The sequence below is a fragment of the Tinamus guttatus genome, unplaced genomic scaffold (genome assembly GCF_059628265.1).
Source record: "Tinamus guttatus ecotype Peru unplaced genomic scaffold, ASM5962826v1 Tinamus_guttatus_pri_ptg000555l, whole genome shotgun sequence".
In the NCBI taxonomy this organism is placed as follows: Eukaryota; Metazoa; Chordata; class Aves; order Tinamiformes; family Tinamidae; genus Tinamus; species Tinamus guttatus.
Window position 1 is genome coordinate 538548 of NW_028289089.1, and position 21081 is coordinate 559628.

The following is a 21081-nucleotide window of genomic DNA, read 5'->3' on the forward strand; positions in this document are numbered from 1 at the left end:
AAGACTATAGAGCTGTCTCTATATTTCAAAACTAAAATATTATTACGCTCTTTGTCTTACATTTTTGCACCACCATTTTGTAAACATAATATTGAACGTCTGCTATTTTTCCTATGGGTAAAGTATCTTGTGAATTATCTGTGAATACCTCAAACATTCTTTTGAGGGAGAAAGTCCTTACACTTGTGAGCTATTTTCAGAAGGTCTCTCTCCTAAAAACAGATAAAAACACCTAAAATATTTTAATTCATTTACTCTAATGTATCAAAAAGAAAGACCTGATTTCTAAGCAGTTAAATGCTTGGTGTACTTTGCTATAAATGTGTATTTTTAAAAACCCATTTACTTTCCTCAGAAACATGCAAAAGAAATGATTAGATGTCTAATATTGGTGGACGTGCACCAAGTATTATTTAAAATGGAAGCTATAAATTATCAGTCAATAAAAAGCACAGTACTTGAAGGAAGGAAAAAAATCGTTCCTCATATTAAGTCAGTCTTATTTAAGAATGGGGTTTTGAGGCAACATCTTGAGTCATAAATATTAAAATATGAAGATAGAAGTTTATTTATGTAAGCTGCAGTTAGTAGTTTTGTTAGACAATCCATTAGAAGAAAAATGAGACTGGGTAATAATTTATAGAGAGATCTGGTTCAAGACTGAAGAAATCCAGGAAAGGACTGTATTATTCCTGTAAAGGAAGAGACAGATAGTTCCACTTGTCTACAGAAATTGTCAGTTTGCTTAATATTAGCTACTCACATTTTAAAGGCTTTTTATTTTTATTCCGCCTCACATTGTACTTATGAACTGTTCTGATCCTGCTATTCATCAGTGACATCCAATATTTTTCCTAATTAAAATTACTTTGAAGTCTCTGACCTTTAGGCAGAAACTCCATTCTAAATTAAAATATAATTATCTTTGTAACATGAATATACTTCTCATGCTTCCCCCATGCTCTTCTTTTTTACAGAATAAATACATACTAAATGCAAGGAAAAAGATTCACTTCATCTGATGATGAAAAATAAAAAGAAAATAAACCAAGCAGCCTAGTTTTCCTTTAGCATATAACAAGGGCAATGAGAGAGTTGACAAGGAAAAGCAATCCTTAAGATTGATAAACTTCCTCATATACAATGCAAAATTCATCTGAAGAACATATTGCTGTGAAAACTCACCAACCTAAGAGCTTCGCTGAAATCAAAAGAATAGACTTTTACATGAGTAAGTCCAACGATCACACAGTTTATAATCCCATGGTATTACACAGGATACAACATAGCCTATTAAACAGGACTGGAACATCTTTTTCAAGGTGAAAGATCCTCATACATTACAGAGAGAAGAAAGCAAATTTCCTGTGAATAATTTACAACTTTCTTCCTAAACACTTGGTTCTGATCCCTATATGAATCGCTGATCTTTCTAGTGGGAAACTTTCACTTATATCCTTGTATTCACCAGTGCTTCCCCTACTGAACATACTGCTTAATCTGAATGAACGACAGCTCTTAAATAAACTTTGGCTTTACACTGGACAAAGATTTATATTTATATTTATATTGGACAAAAAATAAGAATAAATACCTTACCTTTACATAGAGCTGCTGAAATTCCTCGAGGTTCAGTCTACCGCTTGGACAGTCCTTTAGAAATCCCTTGTACCACTGTTTTAGCTCATGTTCGTTGAACTCTGTGCTCTTCACCAGATCCTCCATCACTTCAGGAGCCAGTTTGCTATTTTGTTTCCCCATTTTGCCTAAAGAAAAAATGAATTAATACAATTAGTCAAGTTGCTGTGATATTTTAAACTTGATTAGCAGAAAAGCTGGAATTTATCACTTGTTTTACACACACTGACGCTTTTGGTCAAACCCAACTTCATGGGCTCCCTTGTGACTACGAAACTAAGCTAAACTTGAATATTTGAGGCTGAAATGGGGAACAAGGAAACACTCTCATTTTAGAAATCTTAAGACCTGGCGACAGCCTGTTTTCTTGTCTTCAAATCAATTATAAAAATTAATCTTTTTCTGTCTTAATAATATCCTCCTCTAAATGAAAGATTTATTTTGCTTTGGGTTTGGTGGGATTATGGTCCTTCCTTTGTGAAGCACTACCACATTTCTCTTATTTCAGAAGTATCATCATATAGAGAGGCGGCCTCTCTTTTCTTAGCAGTTTCTGTAAGGTAATTTCTAGATTTACACTACTCTAAGGCTAAAAAATATGGCTTCATTTTTTTCTTTTAATTTATCAAAAACTTTTCACAGCTTCAGGGATATCTGCAGACTTTGCCTTGAGTGTGTCTCCACACACCACACTCTTATTCACTGCTACTCTTTGTAGGCAGAAGGCACTGGACAAGACAGGCCCATACTTTGAAACACCACTGCAAAGAAGCAAACCTAGAGTTGTCTTTAGTCTTGAAAAAACGCTGCTATCAGACTTGAAAGACAGATGGATTTTTTATTTATATATATTGGTATTTAAGTATTCTTATTGTAGAGTTAATATACAGTAGATGATTTATACCCCATCACTGTTATCACTGGAGATATCCACTGCATTTGTTGTATATGTCTTATATACCTATTTATAAATGTTTAATATTTATAAATATAGAATATATAGAAGCACAAAATACAGATATGTCTATATACATCAAATTCAATACTTTCTATGTTGGTCTTTTACCTGAGATAAGTCTCTGGTCTGCCCTTCCAAGCTCCACAGCATCCCCATCCATCCTCGGCCCAACCGCGATGACCAGCGCTCTTGGCCATGCCAGCACCCACCTCAGCCCCATAAGTACTCTGAGCACTAAGGTCTATCTTGTCAAAGGACTCAACTGGTACAAAATGAACTCTGGACATTCAGTCATCTGCAAGTACAAAATGATACAACCCAGCCAGGACATTATCAGCCAGAAATATCCCAAAGCCCTAGGGGGCAAGGCTACCAAAGGACAGCCCTGTGCAATGACAGTGAGCCGTAATTTCTTGGGATGCTTTGAGACCTGGCAAGTAAACCCCCCTTACGCACACTCTGCATTTCCTTCCCTTAAAAGCCTTGCAAGATTCCACCATGTCACTTTGCAAGAAATGGTTTACTCTGTATCCTCTCTGAAGTCAAAGAATGCCCTACAGGAACTCATACAACAAATCACTATTTGACAGTAGTAAACTACTACTTTGCTTTGCTACACTCCCATCCACATATTTGGGTAAACTTAGCTCAAATACTGGCAAGTATGCAAATGTTAAAAATCATCTGTTTTGACCGAATGATGCATTTGCAGTTTACAAGAATTTCGAACAATTGCCCATACCTTATCTTTGAATTCCTTTTCTCCTCAAGATCAGCTTTCAGAATGAATATTAATTATGTATGCTATTGACTTGATTTGGCAAAGTCTGAAATTAAATGCTACACAGACCCACGCACACAAATACAGATCTTTATCTAGTTCCAATGTGGATGACCTTTCAATGCAATGACACAATGACAGAATTTTGATCTTTAAGGGGCCCATTTTTTTTCTCTTTTTTTTTTTTCTTTCTTTCCTTTAAAGTGTGCTACCCTTTACAGCCATAAAGTACTTTGCTTGGGGCCCACAGGATCAAAAAAGATTGTCAGTAATGGCAGTAATTACCTTAGGGAGGTTCTTAGGGCATCTTCCATCTCTTTTAATTCATTCCAGTCTACTTTAATTCGACTCTTTTCATTTGGATTCATATCCCCATTATTATTTATCTCAATGACACTTATACATGGAAAAAAAGTGATCTTTAATGGGAAAATATCAGGCATTTTTGACTGACAGGTTTTCTATTATTAGTAATGTTATTATAACATAAAACATTGTAGAAAATGGGGTAGGTTTGCACTTACCCAAGTTTACATGACTAAAGAGATGAACAAAAATCTCTATCCATAATCTTTTCTGCCATCATGCCCACAAAAATAAGACAATTTTCTCCTCTGTAATTGGTCCCTAGTTTTAGCAAGCTGCTTGATGCCCTGTAGGTTGTCTGGTCAGTTCCAAACACCTTTCAGCCATCTCTGACACATCCCAACAAATAATTTCCTCTGAGTGGTGCAAAATGTCAGCTAACATCTTGAAAAACCCAAGTTTGGTTACAGAGACCCAAATCAACCTGTGGGGAAGGTGTAATTTGGGACTGGTGAGTTCTCCACTCTCACTTGCTTCTCCGGTATAAGATAACACATAGTCTGCCTTGCTCTAGGTGAGGCTGGACAAGGTGACCGTCCCGGCCACAGCACCTTCCTGTCATTACAGACCTTCATTCCCGCCTCTCCTTTTAAATGTCTTTTCTTACAGAATTGAATTACAATCTGCAAGAAGGCTCAAGAGCCTCATATAATTATCAAATATAAACTCACACTTCTGGCTCCGGGAGACACAGCTTATTTGAGAATAAAAGCTCAAATACATAGATTATCCAGTTAATCACATTCTAACATCTTCTAGGGTTTCATTGAATCTCTTATTATTATTGAAAAGTACAATCACCCATTAGCAATGGGTACACCACTGCCAACACAGTTAATTTTCTAAAATTGAAACTATTTTTAATTAAGTTATAATCATGGTTTCCCAAACATTTTTCTCCCCCTTGTGAAAACCATGCATATGCATGAAGCAAAAGCAGAGAGAACAGCTGCACAATCACTAAGTTTTCAAGTAGAGGAAAGGTCACTCTGCAAGCATTTCTTTGTTTAGTAAATTTAATTTTTTCAAACTACAAATTTGCTTCCAACTCCCATGCTTCCAACCATGCAGTGTGACAATCCAAGCACCATTATTCATCTGCTGCTGCGTTTTCAAAATGGCAAAAATCATGGAAGAAAAAAAATGAATTAAAAAAAAAAAAGATTCCCAACCACTGTAGGGTAGAGATTCACAGTAAACAAAATCACCTAAGTGGGTGGCACTTTGCATGAGTAAAGGTGTCCGCTCTGTTCCCAATGTGAGCCCGCTGTCAGAAGAACACATATTAATATTAGCAAGAGCACCAGAGTCCAGATTACAGAGCCCAGAAAACTACTACTGCTCTTACTGCTTGTGGCACAATAAAGGCCAAGCTTAAAACACATGTCCAAAACAATCCGAAGAGGCCATTGGCTCCCAAAGGCACAAGCTTTTGGGAGCACTTTGTGCAACAGCATCTCAGCTGCTGCACAGCAACCCCAAAATCACTGTCTTAGTCTATGTCGGCCTCAAATGCCACCCCCTTTATTAAACAACTCATCCAAAATCTGAAGCGTTCTGGGTTGTGCTGGAAGACAGTGGGCAGGGGGAATACGAGGAACGTTACAGGATATATTCACCTGCTTTCTGTCCCCTCCACACTGGCCAGAGGAGTGAGAGCAGGAGGAGGCTGCAGTTAGTCTAAGATGACTCAGCAGTAAGGCGTAGCAAATTGGGTTTATATTGATTTTCTGGGGGCTTTGGAGGTAAAGGAGCTAAATCATGTGCGGGAAGGAGCAGACAGTCTTTACAGTTTTAACACCAGACCTGGTCTTCCAGTTTTATCCTGCTTCAGTTTGATATCATTGCTGCATTTTCCCATATATTCTTCAGACATGTTAAAATACCTCCTACCTCCACACCATCATCATCATCATCCAAATCCCTTGGTTACAGGCAAGGTTTTTTACCTATAATATTTTGCAGTAGTTCCTATACAGGTTTAACAGTTCTGCCTTTCCCTCTTGGCTCAGCAATACTACACTATGAATAGAATTTTAATAATCAGCATTTTATTAAAGACCAAAATAAATAAATAAATAAAGCTTAACAACTTATAGAAGCTTCTTTGCTGATTAAGTATTTCAGGACAGCCCCCAAGCAGTTGTTAACACAGCTCTGTCCCCACTTGTTTCCTTCCTCCCCTCCTCTCTATTCCCCCTTTAAACTTCTCAGGAGGTTTTCATATTTTAAAGGGATCAGGTACAAACAAATATATTTCTGGCTATTCCTAATGAAGAATAATCTGAGTGTTTTCCAAGATCTCATACTTCTGATGGTGCTGAAAAATAACTCAAATTCCCACACCAACTAGGTCCCTGTAAACCCAGGCCTGTGCCTTCCTATTTGCTTTGCCTGTATTTAGTTACACTTGACCATTTTCTTTCCCTGTTGTGTTAGGCAGAGCTCAGTCCTGGTGAGGCTACACATGGACTACTGGGTTCCCCAGCACAGGAGAGCCATGAACATGCTGGATTGAGGCCAACAAAAGAACACGAGGGTGATGAAGAGACTGGAGCATCTTTCCTATAAGGAGAAGCTGAGGGAGCTAGGGTTGCTCAGCCTGGAGAAGAAGAGAAGGCTCAGGGCAATATTGGCAATGGGTGTAAATACTGCCTTGCCTTTACTGGGGGAGTAAAGACAATGGAACCAGACTCTTCTCAGTGGTATTTACTGAAAGGACAAGAGGTGAAAGGAGAAGAGTCATAGAATCACAAAATCATAGAATGCTTAAGGTTGGAAGAGACCTCTAGAGGTCATCTAGTCCAACCCCCCTGCACACGCAGGGTCACCTAGAGCACGTGGCACAGGACTGCGTCCAAGTGGGTTTTGAAGATCTCCAGAGAAGAAGACTCCACAACCTCTCTGGGCAGCCTGTTCCAGTGCGCTGTCACCCTCACTGTTAAAATTTTTTTCCTTAAGTTCCTGTGGAACTTTTGGTGCTTCAGTTTGTGGCCATTACCTCTAGTTCTGTCAGTGGCCACCACTGAAAAGAGACCAACACCATCCTCTTCACTCCCTCCCTTGAGGTACTTATAGACACTGATCAGGTCCCCTCTCAGCCTTCTCGAGTAATTAAAAATAAATAAATAAATAAATAAATAGATAGATACAACAAACCTTCTTTACTGTGAGGGTCATCAAGCACTAGGACAGGTTGCCCAGGGAGGCTGTGGAATCTCTATGCTTAGAAATAATCAAAACCTGTCTGGAAACAGTCCTGGGCAGCCTGCTCTAGTTGACCTCACTTAAACACAAGGGTGGACTGGATCTTCAGAGGTTCCTCCCAACACCAACTATTTGAGGAAAATGGGACACTTAAATCACCTCGCTTCTGGTACCCACAACAGCTAGCTAAATTCATTAAATCCCCTTCAGATGTAACGGAGAGAAAAGGGTTCATCCTGAGGACCATTTGAAAAGAAGGCTCTAGCAATTCCAGTCACCTCCTTTCCTTTGCTGATTCTAGAAGTAACGTAGGGAGATTAGTCTTAGGTCCCTAGGTACTGGCACCTATGAGACATTAATGAACAGGACTACCTCAACTTATATCACTATATTTTGGCTGCTTTGACTTTGTTCATGTTCAAGTTCTTGTTTTCCCAGTGCAGCAATCCTGCATGAGCTAAATGCAGTAGTCAAGCAACATCTTGACAGTAGCAGCCTCAAGAGGCATTAAAGAGTCCTCTTATAAGGCACATGTTTTTCCTGCTTTTCCCTGGCTCTGGGAAATGGGAATGAGCCATGTGGACCATGCCAGAAGCAAATTACAACACTCAGTTTGCCAGCTCAGCTGCGCTGGCAGGCAGTCATTAGGTTGGAGGGAAAGCTGTGCTTCATCCCCACCCCTCTGCCTGCTCCCAGCCCACAGACTCCCACAGGAACGTGCTGACTCCTGCAAAATTACATGTGAAATCCTGGCATTATGCAGGTAAGTGCAGTGGGTGTCTTTTCAATCTTTGACACAATCTAAGTCTATAAGTACTAAGTAGATTACATACTGTATAGACCCCAGCATATATGCATATATGGGAGGAACAAAGCTCCCAAACAACTAAATGCTGGGGGAAGCACAGAACTATGTGCATATTCTACAATAACAGAACAATTTTCTTGTTATTTTTGATCAGGCTGTTTAACAGATTTCCAGCTGTGTTCTGATAATAACTATAACTCCTGACAACTCCCAGCATTGTTCCTTTCTCCTCAGGCTGCTCATGACACTGCCTTTCCTCTATTAATGTCAGCAAGAAGGATAGATAGGAGCAGACTTTCAAGCCCCACAGATGCTTCATTTCTTCAAATATATTTATTCCACAGAAAAAGAAATCTGGAACCTTTCAAACAAAAAAAAGCCAAAAATCTCGTACCCAAAGTTGCATAGCAATAAGTATCCAAGAAACAATATGTGTGGAGGAAAGGAGGAATTTTCCCATCCAAACCACAAAGAACAACGGCTGTGATTGGAATGACTTTGTCCAACTGCAATGCTTCCCATACAGACTGGGAAGCACCTAAACACAACAGCTGACAATGTGATTTTTAAGCTAGCTTGCACAAAACAGGGATGCCCCTGAGCCTTGCATATCTCTTGCATAGCAGAGCCACACTGGAGGGGATTTTTTTCCTAGCAAAAGCAGGAGAGGAAGATCTGTTAGAGAATGATATGGTACTTATGTAGATACCCTTTGAATCTTACAATATACTGATACCAAAGAAATATTAAAGTACTATTAAATCTTTAGAAAAGGGGTTAGTCAGCTTATCAGGAAATACTGGTGGTAGCAGTTGTTTTTCTTCCCTCACTGGCCCCCTGTAAGCCAGTCAATTTGATCCTCTTCAGTGACTAAGAGTCAAGACTCCATGACAGACATGGCATTTATCATGGCCCTCCAAAACTCCAAAGGGCAAACGACTCCCTCAGCTCAATTCCTGCTCCTCTCTCCAAGCTCCTGGATCCAAACACACAGCATCTCCACACCGGCAGTTTGCCAGCAAGGAGAAAGACTAGCGGCAACACATGGAATGGAAGCTGAATGCAATCCTCAGCATTTCCCATTTCTACTCCAGGTGCCGTAGCACCGCACCAGATACAGGCAGAGAGACCAAGGACACAGACTGCCGTAATTAGTGAAGCCTAATGAACCTAAGTGATATGGAGTACAGTCCTGCTCTTGGTGACCCTGCTTTGAGCACGTGCTTGGCCTAGATGACCCCCAGATGTCCCTGCCGGTCTCGGTGATTCTGCGACTCGAGAACTACCGACACCAATAGTAATTCTAAATCCGATTATCAGGTACAGGTAGATTTCTTATACTCCCATGATATTAATACTTTGCTTGTCAATGATCTGTAGCACTCAGGAACATGCTGTGCTTTTCCCATTGAGAAGCAGCATGGGCTCCCGGCTTTCCCCTTCACACAATGTTTAGCATCTTCTGAGATTTTAACCAAGCTTATACTGTACTTTGCACCATACAAACTGATGGAAAGTTCATGAGTGGAAAAAAAAGGTTTTTTGTGAACGTGTAGCACCATATTGAAATTAGGGACAGTCTTGATTTACTGCTGTCAACTTACACTTCCAACTAAGGGTGAGACAACCCGGTTCTGATTTACACTGCAGTAAAATAGGAAAAAACACAATGATTTCACATTACTGTTTTTTTCCAAAGATCAGATTCAGGCCTTTAATCCTTCTGCCTAAAAGAAATAAGGAAATATAGAAAATAATGACATTATAGAATACAATTATCCAACTGAATTGAATAATAAATGAAGTTTAAGCAAAAGAACGTATATTTTTAAATGTTAGTTGAAATGAGATAGATATTCAGTTAGATTTAAGCAGTAAAAGAAAAAAGGAAAGGATAATATCTATACAGGTAGATGGTCTAACATAAGTGACTGGTATGTAGTTTCCTCCTCTCCCATCACACAGGTGGCTAGAAAATAAAAGTTTTGTTTCATTAAGAGTATGAAAACAATGAATGTGTTCTGAGTATGGAGTAAAACGAAAAGCATGTTACCTACATTTCTGACATGAAAATCAAGGGTAATAGTAGCCAGGCCATCCAGGAGCTCAATTTTTGAGGTACCTCCATGAGACGCAGCAGTTTTATTCAAAGCTGGACTCTAAAAGAGACAACCACATAAACTGACCTGCAGCTACATTTCTATTCTCCCCACTCAGACTGGGAAGCTGCTTAGGGCAGGTCATGGCTTTCTTCCTTTGCAAGTGGGATAGGGGATAAGTAACATAAAGCAGAGACTTAATCTGGATTGTTTAACATGAGCTGTGCACTCAGAAAGGCTTCCAGATTCTATTGCTTAGAGTTAGCCTTGAAAAGACAGGGACAAAATTGCTCCTTTACTTGCTCTTTCTTTCAGTCTTTAACTGTGGAGTGCAATGAGGAAGATATCACATTCCTACAGAAAAAAGAAATGTCTCTGAATAGTCAGTGTACCTTTTTTTTTTTTTTTTTTTTTTTTTTTTTTTTAAACTAAAGACTTCCTATTTAATTCTATTGTTTGGCTTTGTTACATACCATAACTCAAATAGTATTTTTTTTTTCCTTCTGTTTGTCATGTCCATTTCTTTTTTTCCACTATTTAAACAGTTTGATGGCCAATTCTAGATCTTCTAGACAATTTAGTGGCTAGTTTCTGAAGAGAATGATACACTTGTTAATGCTGAGTGTCAGCAAATATTTAATTATATTTGTTGCCATAGTTTCATTTTGCTATTAGGCCAGTCTCTATCAGTGGTGGTGATCAGTAAGTAACTGGTAATGAAGGTATGAATTGAGGAGGAAGATTCATTTGTCGTCAGCAGGATGAGTATTTTCTTAGTTGGCCTATTCTCTCCGATTTTTCCTCAAAAACGATGTGTTAAAATGCATGCAGAACACTGTGTCTTTTTGTAGTAACTCATATATATGCCGAACAACATTCCAATGAATTTGAGTAATGGTTAGTTGGATTATCCAGAATACTCCACCCTTAAAGCCTTGATTGCCGTGACAGGTTTTCTGTATGCCTTCTACCACATATAACATCTTTTGGCTGATATATCTGAGGGTTTTATTCTAGAATCTAATAGGCTTCCAGGAGACTAATGTTCCAATGAGATTTCCTGATTCATGGATGGAGAGTTGCCACTGGAATGAGTTAAGGGTCATCACTGAGAACATTTCCCAAGCCTCACATTACAGAAGTGTGGCCTATATGATTTCTAGGTATTTTAGAAATGTAGGCACTTTTCAGTATGCGACTGGGATGTTTGCTGCAAACTTCTCTTTGGGGGGCCTATTGATAAGACATGCTTGAACATTATTGTCTTAGTGCGTTCCAAGCCCTTTTCGAATCACATGACAATGTTTACGTGGCACTGTAAGCATCCATCTGACTTTTGTCATGCCAAAATACACCAAAATTTCCTCCACCTGAGAGACAGATTTTTTTTTTCCTCTTTGTAATGACCGTAGTTGTTAAAACGCTGTTTTTCTTCAGGATGTACAATGATGATAAGTGCTATCACACTCTAGTCATTGACTTTACCACATTTACATATATAAACCATTTTTTTCTTAGTGTTTTTTTTTTTTTTCTCCTTGTTTATAAATTAATGGCCATTTATTCTGTGGTAATCACCTGGAAAAAGAATACATACTTACTCTACACTCAAATTTCAGCAGATATCCTAAAATTTGGCAGTTTGGCAGTTTTGGCAGAATGGTTACTGTACCCTTAGTAAGCATAAGATAGCCATATTCTGTAAATTGTCATGCTTACTGACAGGTTTTTCACTGGACATCATCCACCCTTGTTTTAACTGGTGTTTCAATCAATCACATGTGTTTTTAAGACCACATCTCTCACTCTTCAGTCATGAAGCTCTACTTTTGACACAAGCCTCATACTACTTTTATATCCCATTGCTTATTAACTACATTTAAACAACACTGCCCTACTTTTCTGCAAAGGTGGATTAATCTCACCTAATGTTAGCTGTTTTAAAAGATGGTTTTCTTTGGTCCATCTGTAGCCATTAGACAGCCAGAAATCTTCAGAGTGATTCACTCCCTGTAGAGATAGACGTCTGAAAGAGGCAGGATGAATATATGTATGCCTATTTTAAGCTGGGATGAATCACCCTCTACAAGAGTCTCTTCCTTTCTGCTGATTCTAGAGGCGGCTTCTAACTTGCTTAGATTTGAAACTGAATTTCTAAAAGCTTAAAGTGAAATGAGAAAGATCCCACCCTTCTTGACAACAGAGGATTACCTACAATCAAAACGCTGCTTCTGATCTCACAGGGAAGCACAAACATTTGCTGAAGCTGATCAATATTCCTCTGTATTATAAACTTTATTCAGGTGTGACTAATGCCATTAAAAGCCCAGCACACTCTTACACCAAATATAGACAGGTACTGCTAGTTATTTCCATCAAAGCAGTGGAAAATTAACTCTTTTCCACCCTTCTTCAGCCCCTCCAAAGCATAGCAGTTTTAAGCAGATAAAAGGGGGAATCATGCTGCTCAAGACTGTCTCCTTAGGTCCTTGTGATTTCCCTTTTTTTATTATTTATTGTCTTATACTCAGTATAGCTCTTTGGCAAATGAAGTCCTGGACTAGAATGGACTAGAAGAGTGAGGGCAGTTTTGATTATTGTTTAAATATATTATTATTCCATTTAAAAAATCACTTCAGGTTCTTGCTGCTCTGTAAGTGGATGGTCTTCTTCAACCCATTGCTAATGTCCAACTCTTTTACAACTACAGCATTTCTTTTAGCTGCTACGCCCAATGGTGCAAGACACTGTCTCAGGGCAGTATCTGGATACACAGGGAGAAGAAGGTATGATGAGCCATGAACAGCTCTTCTCCACTCTTTGCTGGACATAACTGCAACAAGATCAGCACATAGATTCTTTCCTACCTGTTCCCAACTCACAAATCAGTGATAATTTCTCTTTTCTTTTTGTTTCCATGTCCTCTCATGACCAACTGTGACCAATAAAGGATGGAGAACAAATCTGAATAAGGGTATCAGCACATGATCTATAAATAGTGTGGCAATAAATAGAATAAATACAGGCAGATACATATAGGAATAATTTTGTTTCTGCCTAATTTCTGCATTTAAAAAAAAATGAATATTTTGGAGTTGGCTCCCTTTTTACCCACATCGTCAGACCACTCTTAACTGATCTGATTTCAAGTGATGATTTTGACCTGTGTGCAAAACTACATTACTAAAAACCACATGACTGTGTATTATGAGGGATACTAATAAAAGTGGTTGTTATGAAAGTATATTACAGCTTTTCATTTTACTAAAAACCTTTCAAAGCCAAAACAAAGTGTTTGCATTGCTGTGGCTAATGATCCTTTGCTGCAGTGCTCACCCCAAATTCATTATAAACCAATCGTCGGAACCTTCCCTTGTGACTGTTTCAGATGGAGCATGATTAAATGCAGAGGAAATACATTACTGAGAGGATGAATCATAATTCTGCAGATTGAAATCAATTGCTTTACACTTTTAAGTTGGACACGGGGGGGCAGTCAAAAATGTTACTCATAAAAAAAAAAGTGAGCAAATGAATCACAAACAGCTTGAACAGGAAAAACATACTTCAAATGTTAAGAATGTTTGACAGTAAATCAAATATAGAAGAAATATTGAAAAAAAAAATGAAAATGAACTTCAGGAAGAACTTTAAATGCTTCAGAGCTCCAGTATGAAATACAAAGGGTTTCCACCCTTTTGTGATTCTTGCGGTTTGTAAAAAATGCAATAATTTAAATGCCAGCTCTTTGATGGTTCATTTAAAATAAGGTTTGAGTTTCTCTAGTCTCACTCTAAGTAGGCAGTTTCATAATCATCCTGCAGCAAAGAGAGGATGAACTCATGCCTTGCAGACTATCAGTAGGACCTAAGCCATGTTTGAGTTCAAATCAGCTACCTCAATACAGGGTGTCCTTGTTGGCCCAGGAAGACATCAGCTACTCCAAGTCCTGTGTCAATATCTGCCAGCTCCACGTGGATGTCTCATATACCTTAAGGCCTTTTAGGTGGCACTAGACACCCATGCTTTAGCAACTGAACCGAGTCTTTCTTTGAGTAAGATCTCACCTACTTTATTTAGATGGCTGACTTGAGCATACTGAACCAGTAAATGCCAAAGTGCTCTCTTTTGTCAACAGAGAAAAATCATCACAGTCAATCCTGCTCATCTAAAGGTATTCTTCTAATTTTGTAGCTACGGGCCCTCCCTTTGGAGTCCTTCTAAAATGGCTGCTTTCATTCTGCACACACACACCAGCAGTTTTGTTACGCACCTGAAGTTTAGGTGGGAATAAAGTTGTTTTTGACAAATTTTTGTTTTTGAGATTTCCATGCTATGTTAACAAAAAGCTGCCAACCTTCCTGTTCTTCATGTTAAAACATGCAACAGGCAAAGAGTGCGCACAGAGTTCAAAGTCATTTCAGCTGTGCCACAAGGTGAGCTGTAAAGTTCAGATAACCGTTGTGTTTGTCCATAATCACTGTCCTGATTGATATTTAACAGTGTAATTCAATGCTCAGCACAAAAGACGAAGTCATAGTTGAGATTTCCAAGTATTTTTTTACTTTAACTAGTATCCTTCACATAAACTAGAGTAAAAAGGTTCAAGATGTGAAGGCATGGAACTGAACTGGGCCCTCCGGGACCTAATTTAGAACTATTTGTTGTTTGTGCTTCTTCCTTTATGAGTTTCATTTTCCAGACTTGTCAATCCAATTTATGTCACGCTGTACACAATTGATTCAAAATATAAAAATAGCTTCTACGCAAATTAAAAAAAAAAAAAAAAGGAAAAAGGTCCTTCCGAACAGAGAACCTATCCTACATGGATCAATCCAGCAGCAAAGTAATAATGCATATAATCATCATAATTCCCTAGTATTTTCTTATAAATTAGTACACATTAATACTGCTATTTGAAATCAGACAGACAGATAATAAAGGTGATTCTCATGAATGCTTCCTTCAAAAAATATAAGTATTTTAGCATATGACATAGCAAAAATATTTTAAAAATACTCTTAGCAAGGTTACATACTGAAATATAGAATGCATTCTGAGATTTATATTGATAGAAATTGAAAAATGAGCAGCAAAACAAAGAGGAAGAAAGAGGAAGCTGTCTCTCTGTGAGGAGACTTTTTCTTCCTAAAACATAAACTTCATTATTATATTATGATCTTAATAGCAAGTCTTTAAGACTTTTGTATGTCCTTCATTGCATAAAATTCATTACAAACACAAACTCCTAGCCATTTGTTTTACTTTGACTTTGGCTTTTATAGTACAATAGTTGTTCTGAAAGACAGCGAGGTATGTACATATCTTCATAAATCCAAAGTATGAATCGCAACATATGGATTTTTGATTAAAAGTTAAGCTAAAGTGGGGAGAAGATACACAGAGAGGCTCTCATGCTAAAGGACTGCACAATTTTATAATTTCATACATTAAAAGTAATTGCAACAACTTCTACCAACTGCTTTCAGTGAGAGATCTATTGGAAAATATTTTTATTACAACTGGTTACCGTGGCTGTGTTAATAAAACATTTATATATTTACCCAACTGAATCTGTGTATGTGTGCAGTATCTGTGCACACGCCACACATTTTTTGTGGAATGAAAGAACCATAGACAGACAGAAAGAAAAGATACAAGAGACACAGGAACTAAACTTTACTAGTATTTATCATGACCAAGAATAATAAAATCTATATGGAAGAAAGAGGAGGAAATAGAAGAGAACTTTACAAAGCATCACAAGACTGTTGTACTACTGCATCAAAGAGAACTTCTGTACTTTAAGCTGCAAAGAACAAGAAGCAAGGAAAAGCCTGTTTTCTTACTTTAGAGGATGCTTGCTTTTCAGATGGCTTTCTGAAGGCTGTATTTCTAGGACACACGGTTTAGTCATTATCTTTTTGGGGATGACTGAAAAAGGTGGGCAGAAAATGTTAGCAACATTTTCGGTTTGTACATGAATGCATTTACAATTCCACCAGTGAAACATACGGGAAGCTGCTATATAAGAACAGCTCTGAGCACAGGTGGTAGCAATGTATCCATAAAAAGAGAAAAAAAAAAAAAACAACTCTGATGGAAATATATGGAAAATATAAGTATGATGGAAAACAAGTGAAAGATATATAAATATTTAAATCATGGGATTCTGGAATTAGCCCAAAATACTGTCTGGTTTCCCTGTGTTTATTATCTACCAGAATACATTTGATGGATGTTATTTTATCCATATAAGCTGATTCAGAAACCTTTGGATGTTCTCAAAATTCAAAATCTAACATGATAGTGTGCAGTTTCCTTAAATGGTCTAGGAAAATAGAATTATGTTCTGATTCATTGCCCATCAAACCTTGTGACCAATAAAGACCTTCTTTTAAAACTGCTTTAGAAGACTGAGCAACTGAAAGACCACAGTATGGGCTACCCATCCTCAAAAGCAAGAGAAACAACGCTCATTCTCAAGTTGCATGATGTTTCTTCAAATTTAGGAATGACTCTTGCTAAATTGTCCATGTGAATAGCTGAGGCCCCTGGACCTGGTCTGCAAAGATCCCAGAGTTAAAAATAGAGTCATAGATGGTTTCACTTTGAAGCAAAGTTTGTAATTACTGAGACAACCTTAAGGTCTCACTGAAGCAGACTATGGAATATCTTTCCAAACCAAAAAGGAATGTTGGAGATAACAGGCAAGGATGTGAGGACTGGACAGTGCTCACATGGTTTCACCTTCCACGGTAACTGCTTCTCCTAGATGACAGCTGACAGCAATGGGTGAAATATTTATATTCCCAACTGTGACATGAAGCAGCTGTAACTACATTGACAACTACTGTTTAAAAGTCTGCAGAATTTGGAAAGCTAGAAAATATCAGACATTATCCTGCTTCTCCAAATGAAGTCTTGTCATGGCTCATCACATGATTATCTCACAGTACTGGAGAATGTGGAGGTGAAAAGGTTTACAGTAAAAAAAGACTGTTGCTCTCTCTAATGATTCCAGACATTGGGAATGATTTTGAGGATGATCCAATAGTCTATGTCATATTGGTTATGTTTATGTAATTAAAGTGCATAAATTATACTGCTGCTAAGAAAGAATAAAAACACATTGGATAGCAAAAAGGAAGGAAAATTTCCTTTCCTTATAGTCAATTCCATCTTTACTATTTAATTTCTCTCACGGCTTTTTTATTTGCCAAAATGCCTCATAAATTTGTATATGAATATAACATCTAGAGTAATCCATATCATCTAGTTTTAACCTTCTCAAATTTTCGTGTCTACACTAAGTTAGTCAATGAGGCCAACAGAGACATTCATCTCCAAACAGCCCAATTTACCCAATTGATCTAAGACACTTCTCCTAGGATGGGATGAGTCAGACTTTGGAGGTGCTGTTCTCCCTCCATTGCCTCTCCAGACTCTCATGCTTAATAATCACTGATTAAATTAGCTTTCCTGAATCAGTCTGATCCCTCTTTGACCACATTTATATCTTGGTCCCCATAACATCCTGTGGAAATCAGTTTCAAAATTGGATTAAATGTTAAACAATAATTTCATTGATGACCCTGTTTCTTTCACTGTGAGAAATAGTGACTGTTGCGTATTCACCTTCTCCCTCAGCACCATTAAGCAGCTGGACTATCTAGTCTGTGTTTCATACTCCCAATGAACTTTACCTTTTCTATAACTTTTATAATTTTACTATCTCTTTATCAAATAAGTGACTATAATTACACACAGGATATTCAATGCATTTGTACAGTGCCATCTTTTTTCAACTTTTCTCCTAGTATTTTCTATCCCTTTTAACTGCTGTTTGAACTGAGATGATATTTCAGAGTTTACAGAATCGTGTCAGTAATTCCTGGTTTCTCTTCCAACTTCTAATAGTTACAGTCCATCAATATATTTTGCATTACCTTTCTGTGAGTGTAAATGAACTCACCTGCCATTTTATCATCCCAATACCCAATGTTAAGTATTAATGTCGTGCTGCAGCATTTCATAGTTGGATTTAAATTTGACTATCAATCATGGATAATTTCAAATCATATGCAAACTTCACTTGTCAACTCCACAAGTCACTTACAAATAGATTTCAGTTTTTCTCCAACTTTCCATAAATTATAAAGATGTGTGATAACCATTTTGTACCTACAATTTTTCACCATATTATGAGTATTGAAGTACTACAAGCAACACAACAAATACTCATCTTGATAGAAGATGGCTTTAAAACATGTTGCTAAAAGTTTGATAAAATGGTTGACAGATTCATATATTGTAACAATGTGGGAAGGCTTATTGCGATAATATAGGAAGGAAATACTAGAATTTTACTCTCAAATTCCTGGTTCATCCTCAATCTTCACCACCAAATGAGATTTAGATAGGCATCTGGTCTTGATCTAAAAGTTTAAAATAATAGTTAATCTATGAGGTCTATAGTTGGATCAGGCCGTGATTATGCTAAAAGCTATACTAGTAAAACTGTCAACTCTCTGGCATAAGAGGAGCAGAGTTAAATGCAATGAAGGATATAGCTTAGACATAGGGTAAACAGTGGAATACAAAAAAAAAAAAAAACCCAGCAATATAAAAACAAAGTAATTTTAAAAAGCTATTATGGCACTTTCCAGGAGTTTGGAACAGCTAGTAAATCAAATCAGAAGATGCAATATAAAAAACTGTTGGATGCCAGAAGGCAAACAATTGTTGGAGCTGGTTATACTTGTAGTACTCCATAGTACTCCTCCTTTTTTAAATTACTCCGAAAAGACTCAGTATAAAGAGAACCTGTTACAGAATCCCCTCTGGAACTGAACAAGACAAGACTCCAAATGATGGGCATCTGCTAGTGATATTTTTCAGTCTCCAAGACAAAAAGGAACACAAAACAAATGATATTCAGGAAACCTGCCTGCTTTTTCCATGGTGGAAAAAATCCCCTCATCTTTCCTGACCACAACAGCCATGTTACTCAAGCCTGGCGAAGGGGGAGGGAAAAGTGCTATGTCAAGACATAGATTCAGGGAAAAGGTTTCAAAATCTCTTTCCGTACTTACAATAATCTCTATAATATGTTCTGTGGAAAAATGTGTGTATCTTGGAAAATACAGACTTCAGGAGCCAGATTCATGGAGTCATGTAAGCTTCTGAAAATATACTAAGTATTTAGAAAAAGTCTAAATGGACCTAAATGGCTGAGTCCCTCCAATCAAAGGGAATGAAGGAGAATTTACTGTGCAGTCCAGTGACCACAGCTTGGGTAGACCTGCCGGAACTAGCTTTCAGTAGGTGGTTTGGGCAGCACATAGCTCGTCTCTGCATTAGTGCTCTGAGTTGGATCAGGAACACACTTCCAAAGAAAACCTCCAAAGCAGCCCCACTTCCTCTGCCATGGTTTGCCCCATGTGAGGTATTGAAATACAACACCTGGATTCATTTTGGGTGAACCTGATCTGACAGATGTACAAAGCGGTAGTCAGTGTATGCGACTCAACCGGAGCTATTTCAAAATAAACATGTGTATAGTATGGACACCAAACTTTAGGACCAACTGTTTTGATCTACAGATGAACTTCTACTAGTCTGTACTTCTTGCTGATGTAGACATTGTGGCTGAATTACCATGGCTAGTTTATATTCAAGCAAGTCAAGGTGATCTTCAATGCATCTGTCAACTCTTCAGCAGCTTGAGTGCTCTTGAAATCTCACAAAGTACCTAAAGAGCTATGCAAATCTCAGCTGAAGGATTTAGCTTCTGCATTCCCTGTTCAAAATGTGACTTAATCTCTGTTATCTCTTTCTAAGAATATGACACCAGCATACAAAGCAGGTTTAGCACTGCACTTCATAATAACAGCCTAGGTATTCATTCCTTGTCTTATGTGGTATCACTTCTTATCATTCTGAAGGTTCCATTTTCTCATTCAACTGTAACTGAAAACATTCAGATTGGCATTTGATTCTCCATGAAAATGATATGTCATGATCATGTCTCCATGATACTGATATGTCATATTAACAACGTCCAGGGAAGCTGCAAGGACCAAGCCGTGAGCACACATTACTAAACTGTGTTACATTACGTGCCTGATTACACTAATGAAAGTATGGGCTGTAATGTTGCTGAAGAACATATACATATATATATACGTACAGGAACAGCAAACGCAGGCTAATCTAGGCTTTTTTATAATCCAGATGTGTTGCGGACTGAGGGTCCACTCAGTATTTCCATGGTTCTGTCAACAGGCAGAAAGTCAGATCATGGTAAACTGTGAAATCTCAACCCCTAGTTCTCTCTGTGTCTCCTTGCCCAATGCTCTTCCTGCACTTTTGGCTTCCTTCTCTTCTCTATCATTATGCTTGCCAGGCCAGGCCCAGTAAACCCATACCAGCTCATCCTGATCCCTTCCCTCCCTCCTTCACTGTCTGGCTCCTGTTCCCTACTCAGTGCCAATTCTCATGAGCCCTGGCTTTTTATCAGCACTTTTCTTTCCCTTTTTTGGCTTCTCATCAGCAAAAGCAGCGGAAGGATCGACATCCAAAGCTTGCAAGGTATCTGCAGAAGAGGGAAACATGGGCATGTAGGCTTACTTAAGCAGAGAAAGTCACCTGAACAACAACAACTTGCCATTTAAACAAACTTGGCAACCTGGGGCACAAAGGGGAATGGCAACCCCTCCCAAAGCAAGAGAGGGCTGGACACGTTGCCAGTAGCATTGCCAGGAGAGGCACAATTGAGCGGGTGGGACTGGGGCAGGCCCCAGCCTGCTCAAATGATGTTTCATGTTATACCATATTTGGGAGCATTTCTGTTAGAAAAAAAAAGCTATTGTACAGCTGAGTGAATTGTTCAGGTTATAATTATGTTGTGTAAAGCCTAAAGAACTCAAGGCAGTCATGTGAAAATGTCGTGATTTACAGCCCCAAGATGCAGAAGTCCTAGTTGAAGGAAGAAAGGCAGAGCTGTTTCAGGCCTTTCCCTCCCATGTGGCCAAGCATGGAGGGCTTGTCTATGTTCGCATGTACCCCTTCCTTCCAACTACCTGGAATCATGGAGGACCAGTTCAAGAAAAAACAGCTCAGGTAAGATCAGTCAGTGGGTAGGAGGAGCAGCAGAAACAGCCACATTTACCACCTGAAAGAACCATTGAGATGGGAGCTCAGCTCCTCCAGTCCTTACTGG

At 38.3% G+C, this 21081-nt stretch overlaps 1 protein-coding gene across 1 annotated transcript in view; it reads right to left on the bottom strand.

Moving 5' to 3' along the window:
• The window catches only part of VSNL1 (visinin like 1), an 81716-nt gene that overhangs the window by 41299 nt on the left and 19336 nt on the right, over nt 1–21081 (bottom strand). The window contains exon 2 of the mRNA XM_088534412.1: nt 1600–1766. Within this exon, the coding sequence (XP_088390538.1) occupies nt 1600–1761 (162 nt within the window). The 5' untranslated portion in view covers nt 1762–1766. The remainder of the gene's footprint in view (nt 1–1599; nt 1767–21081) is intronic.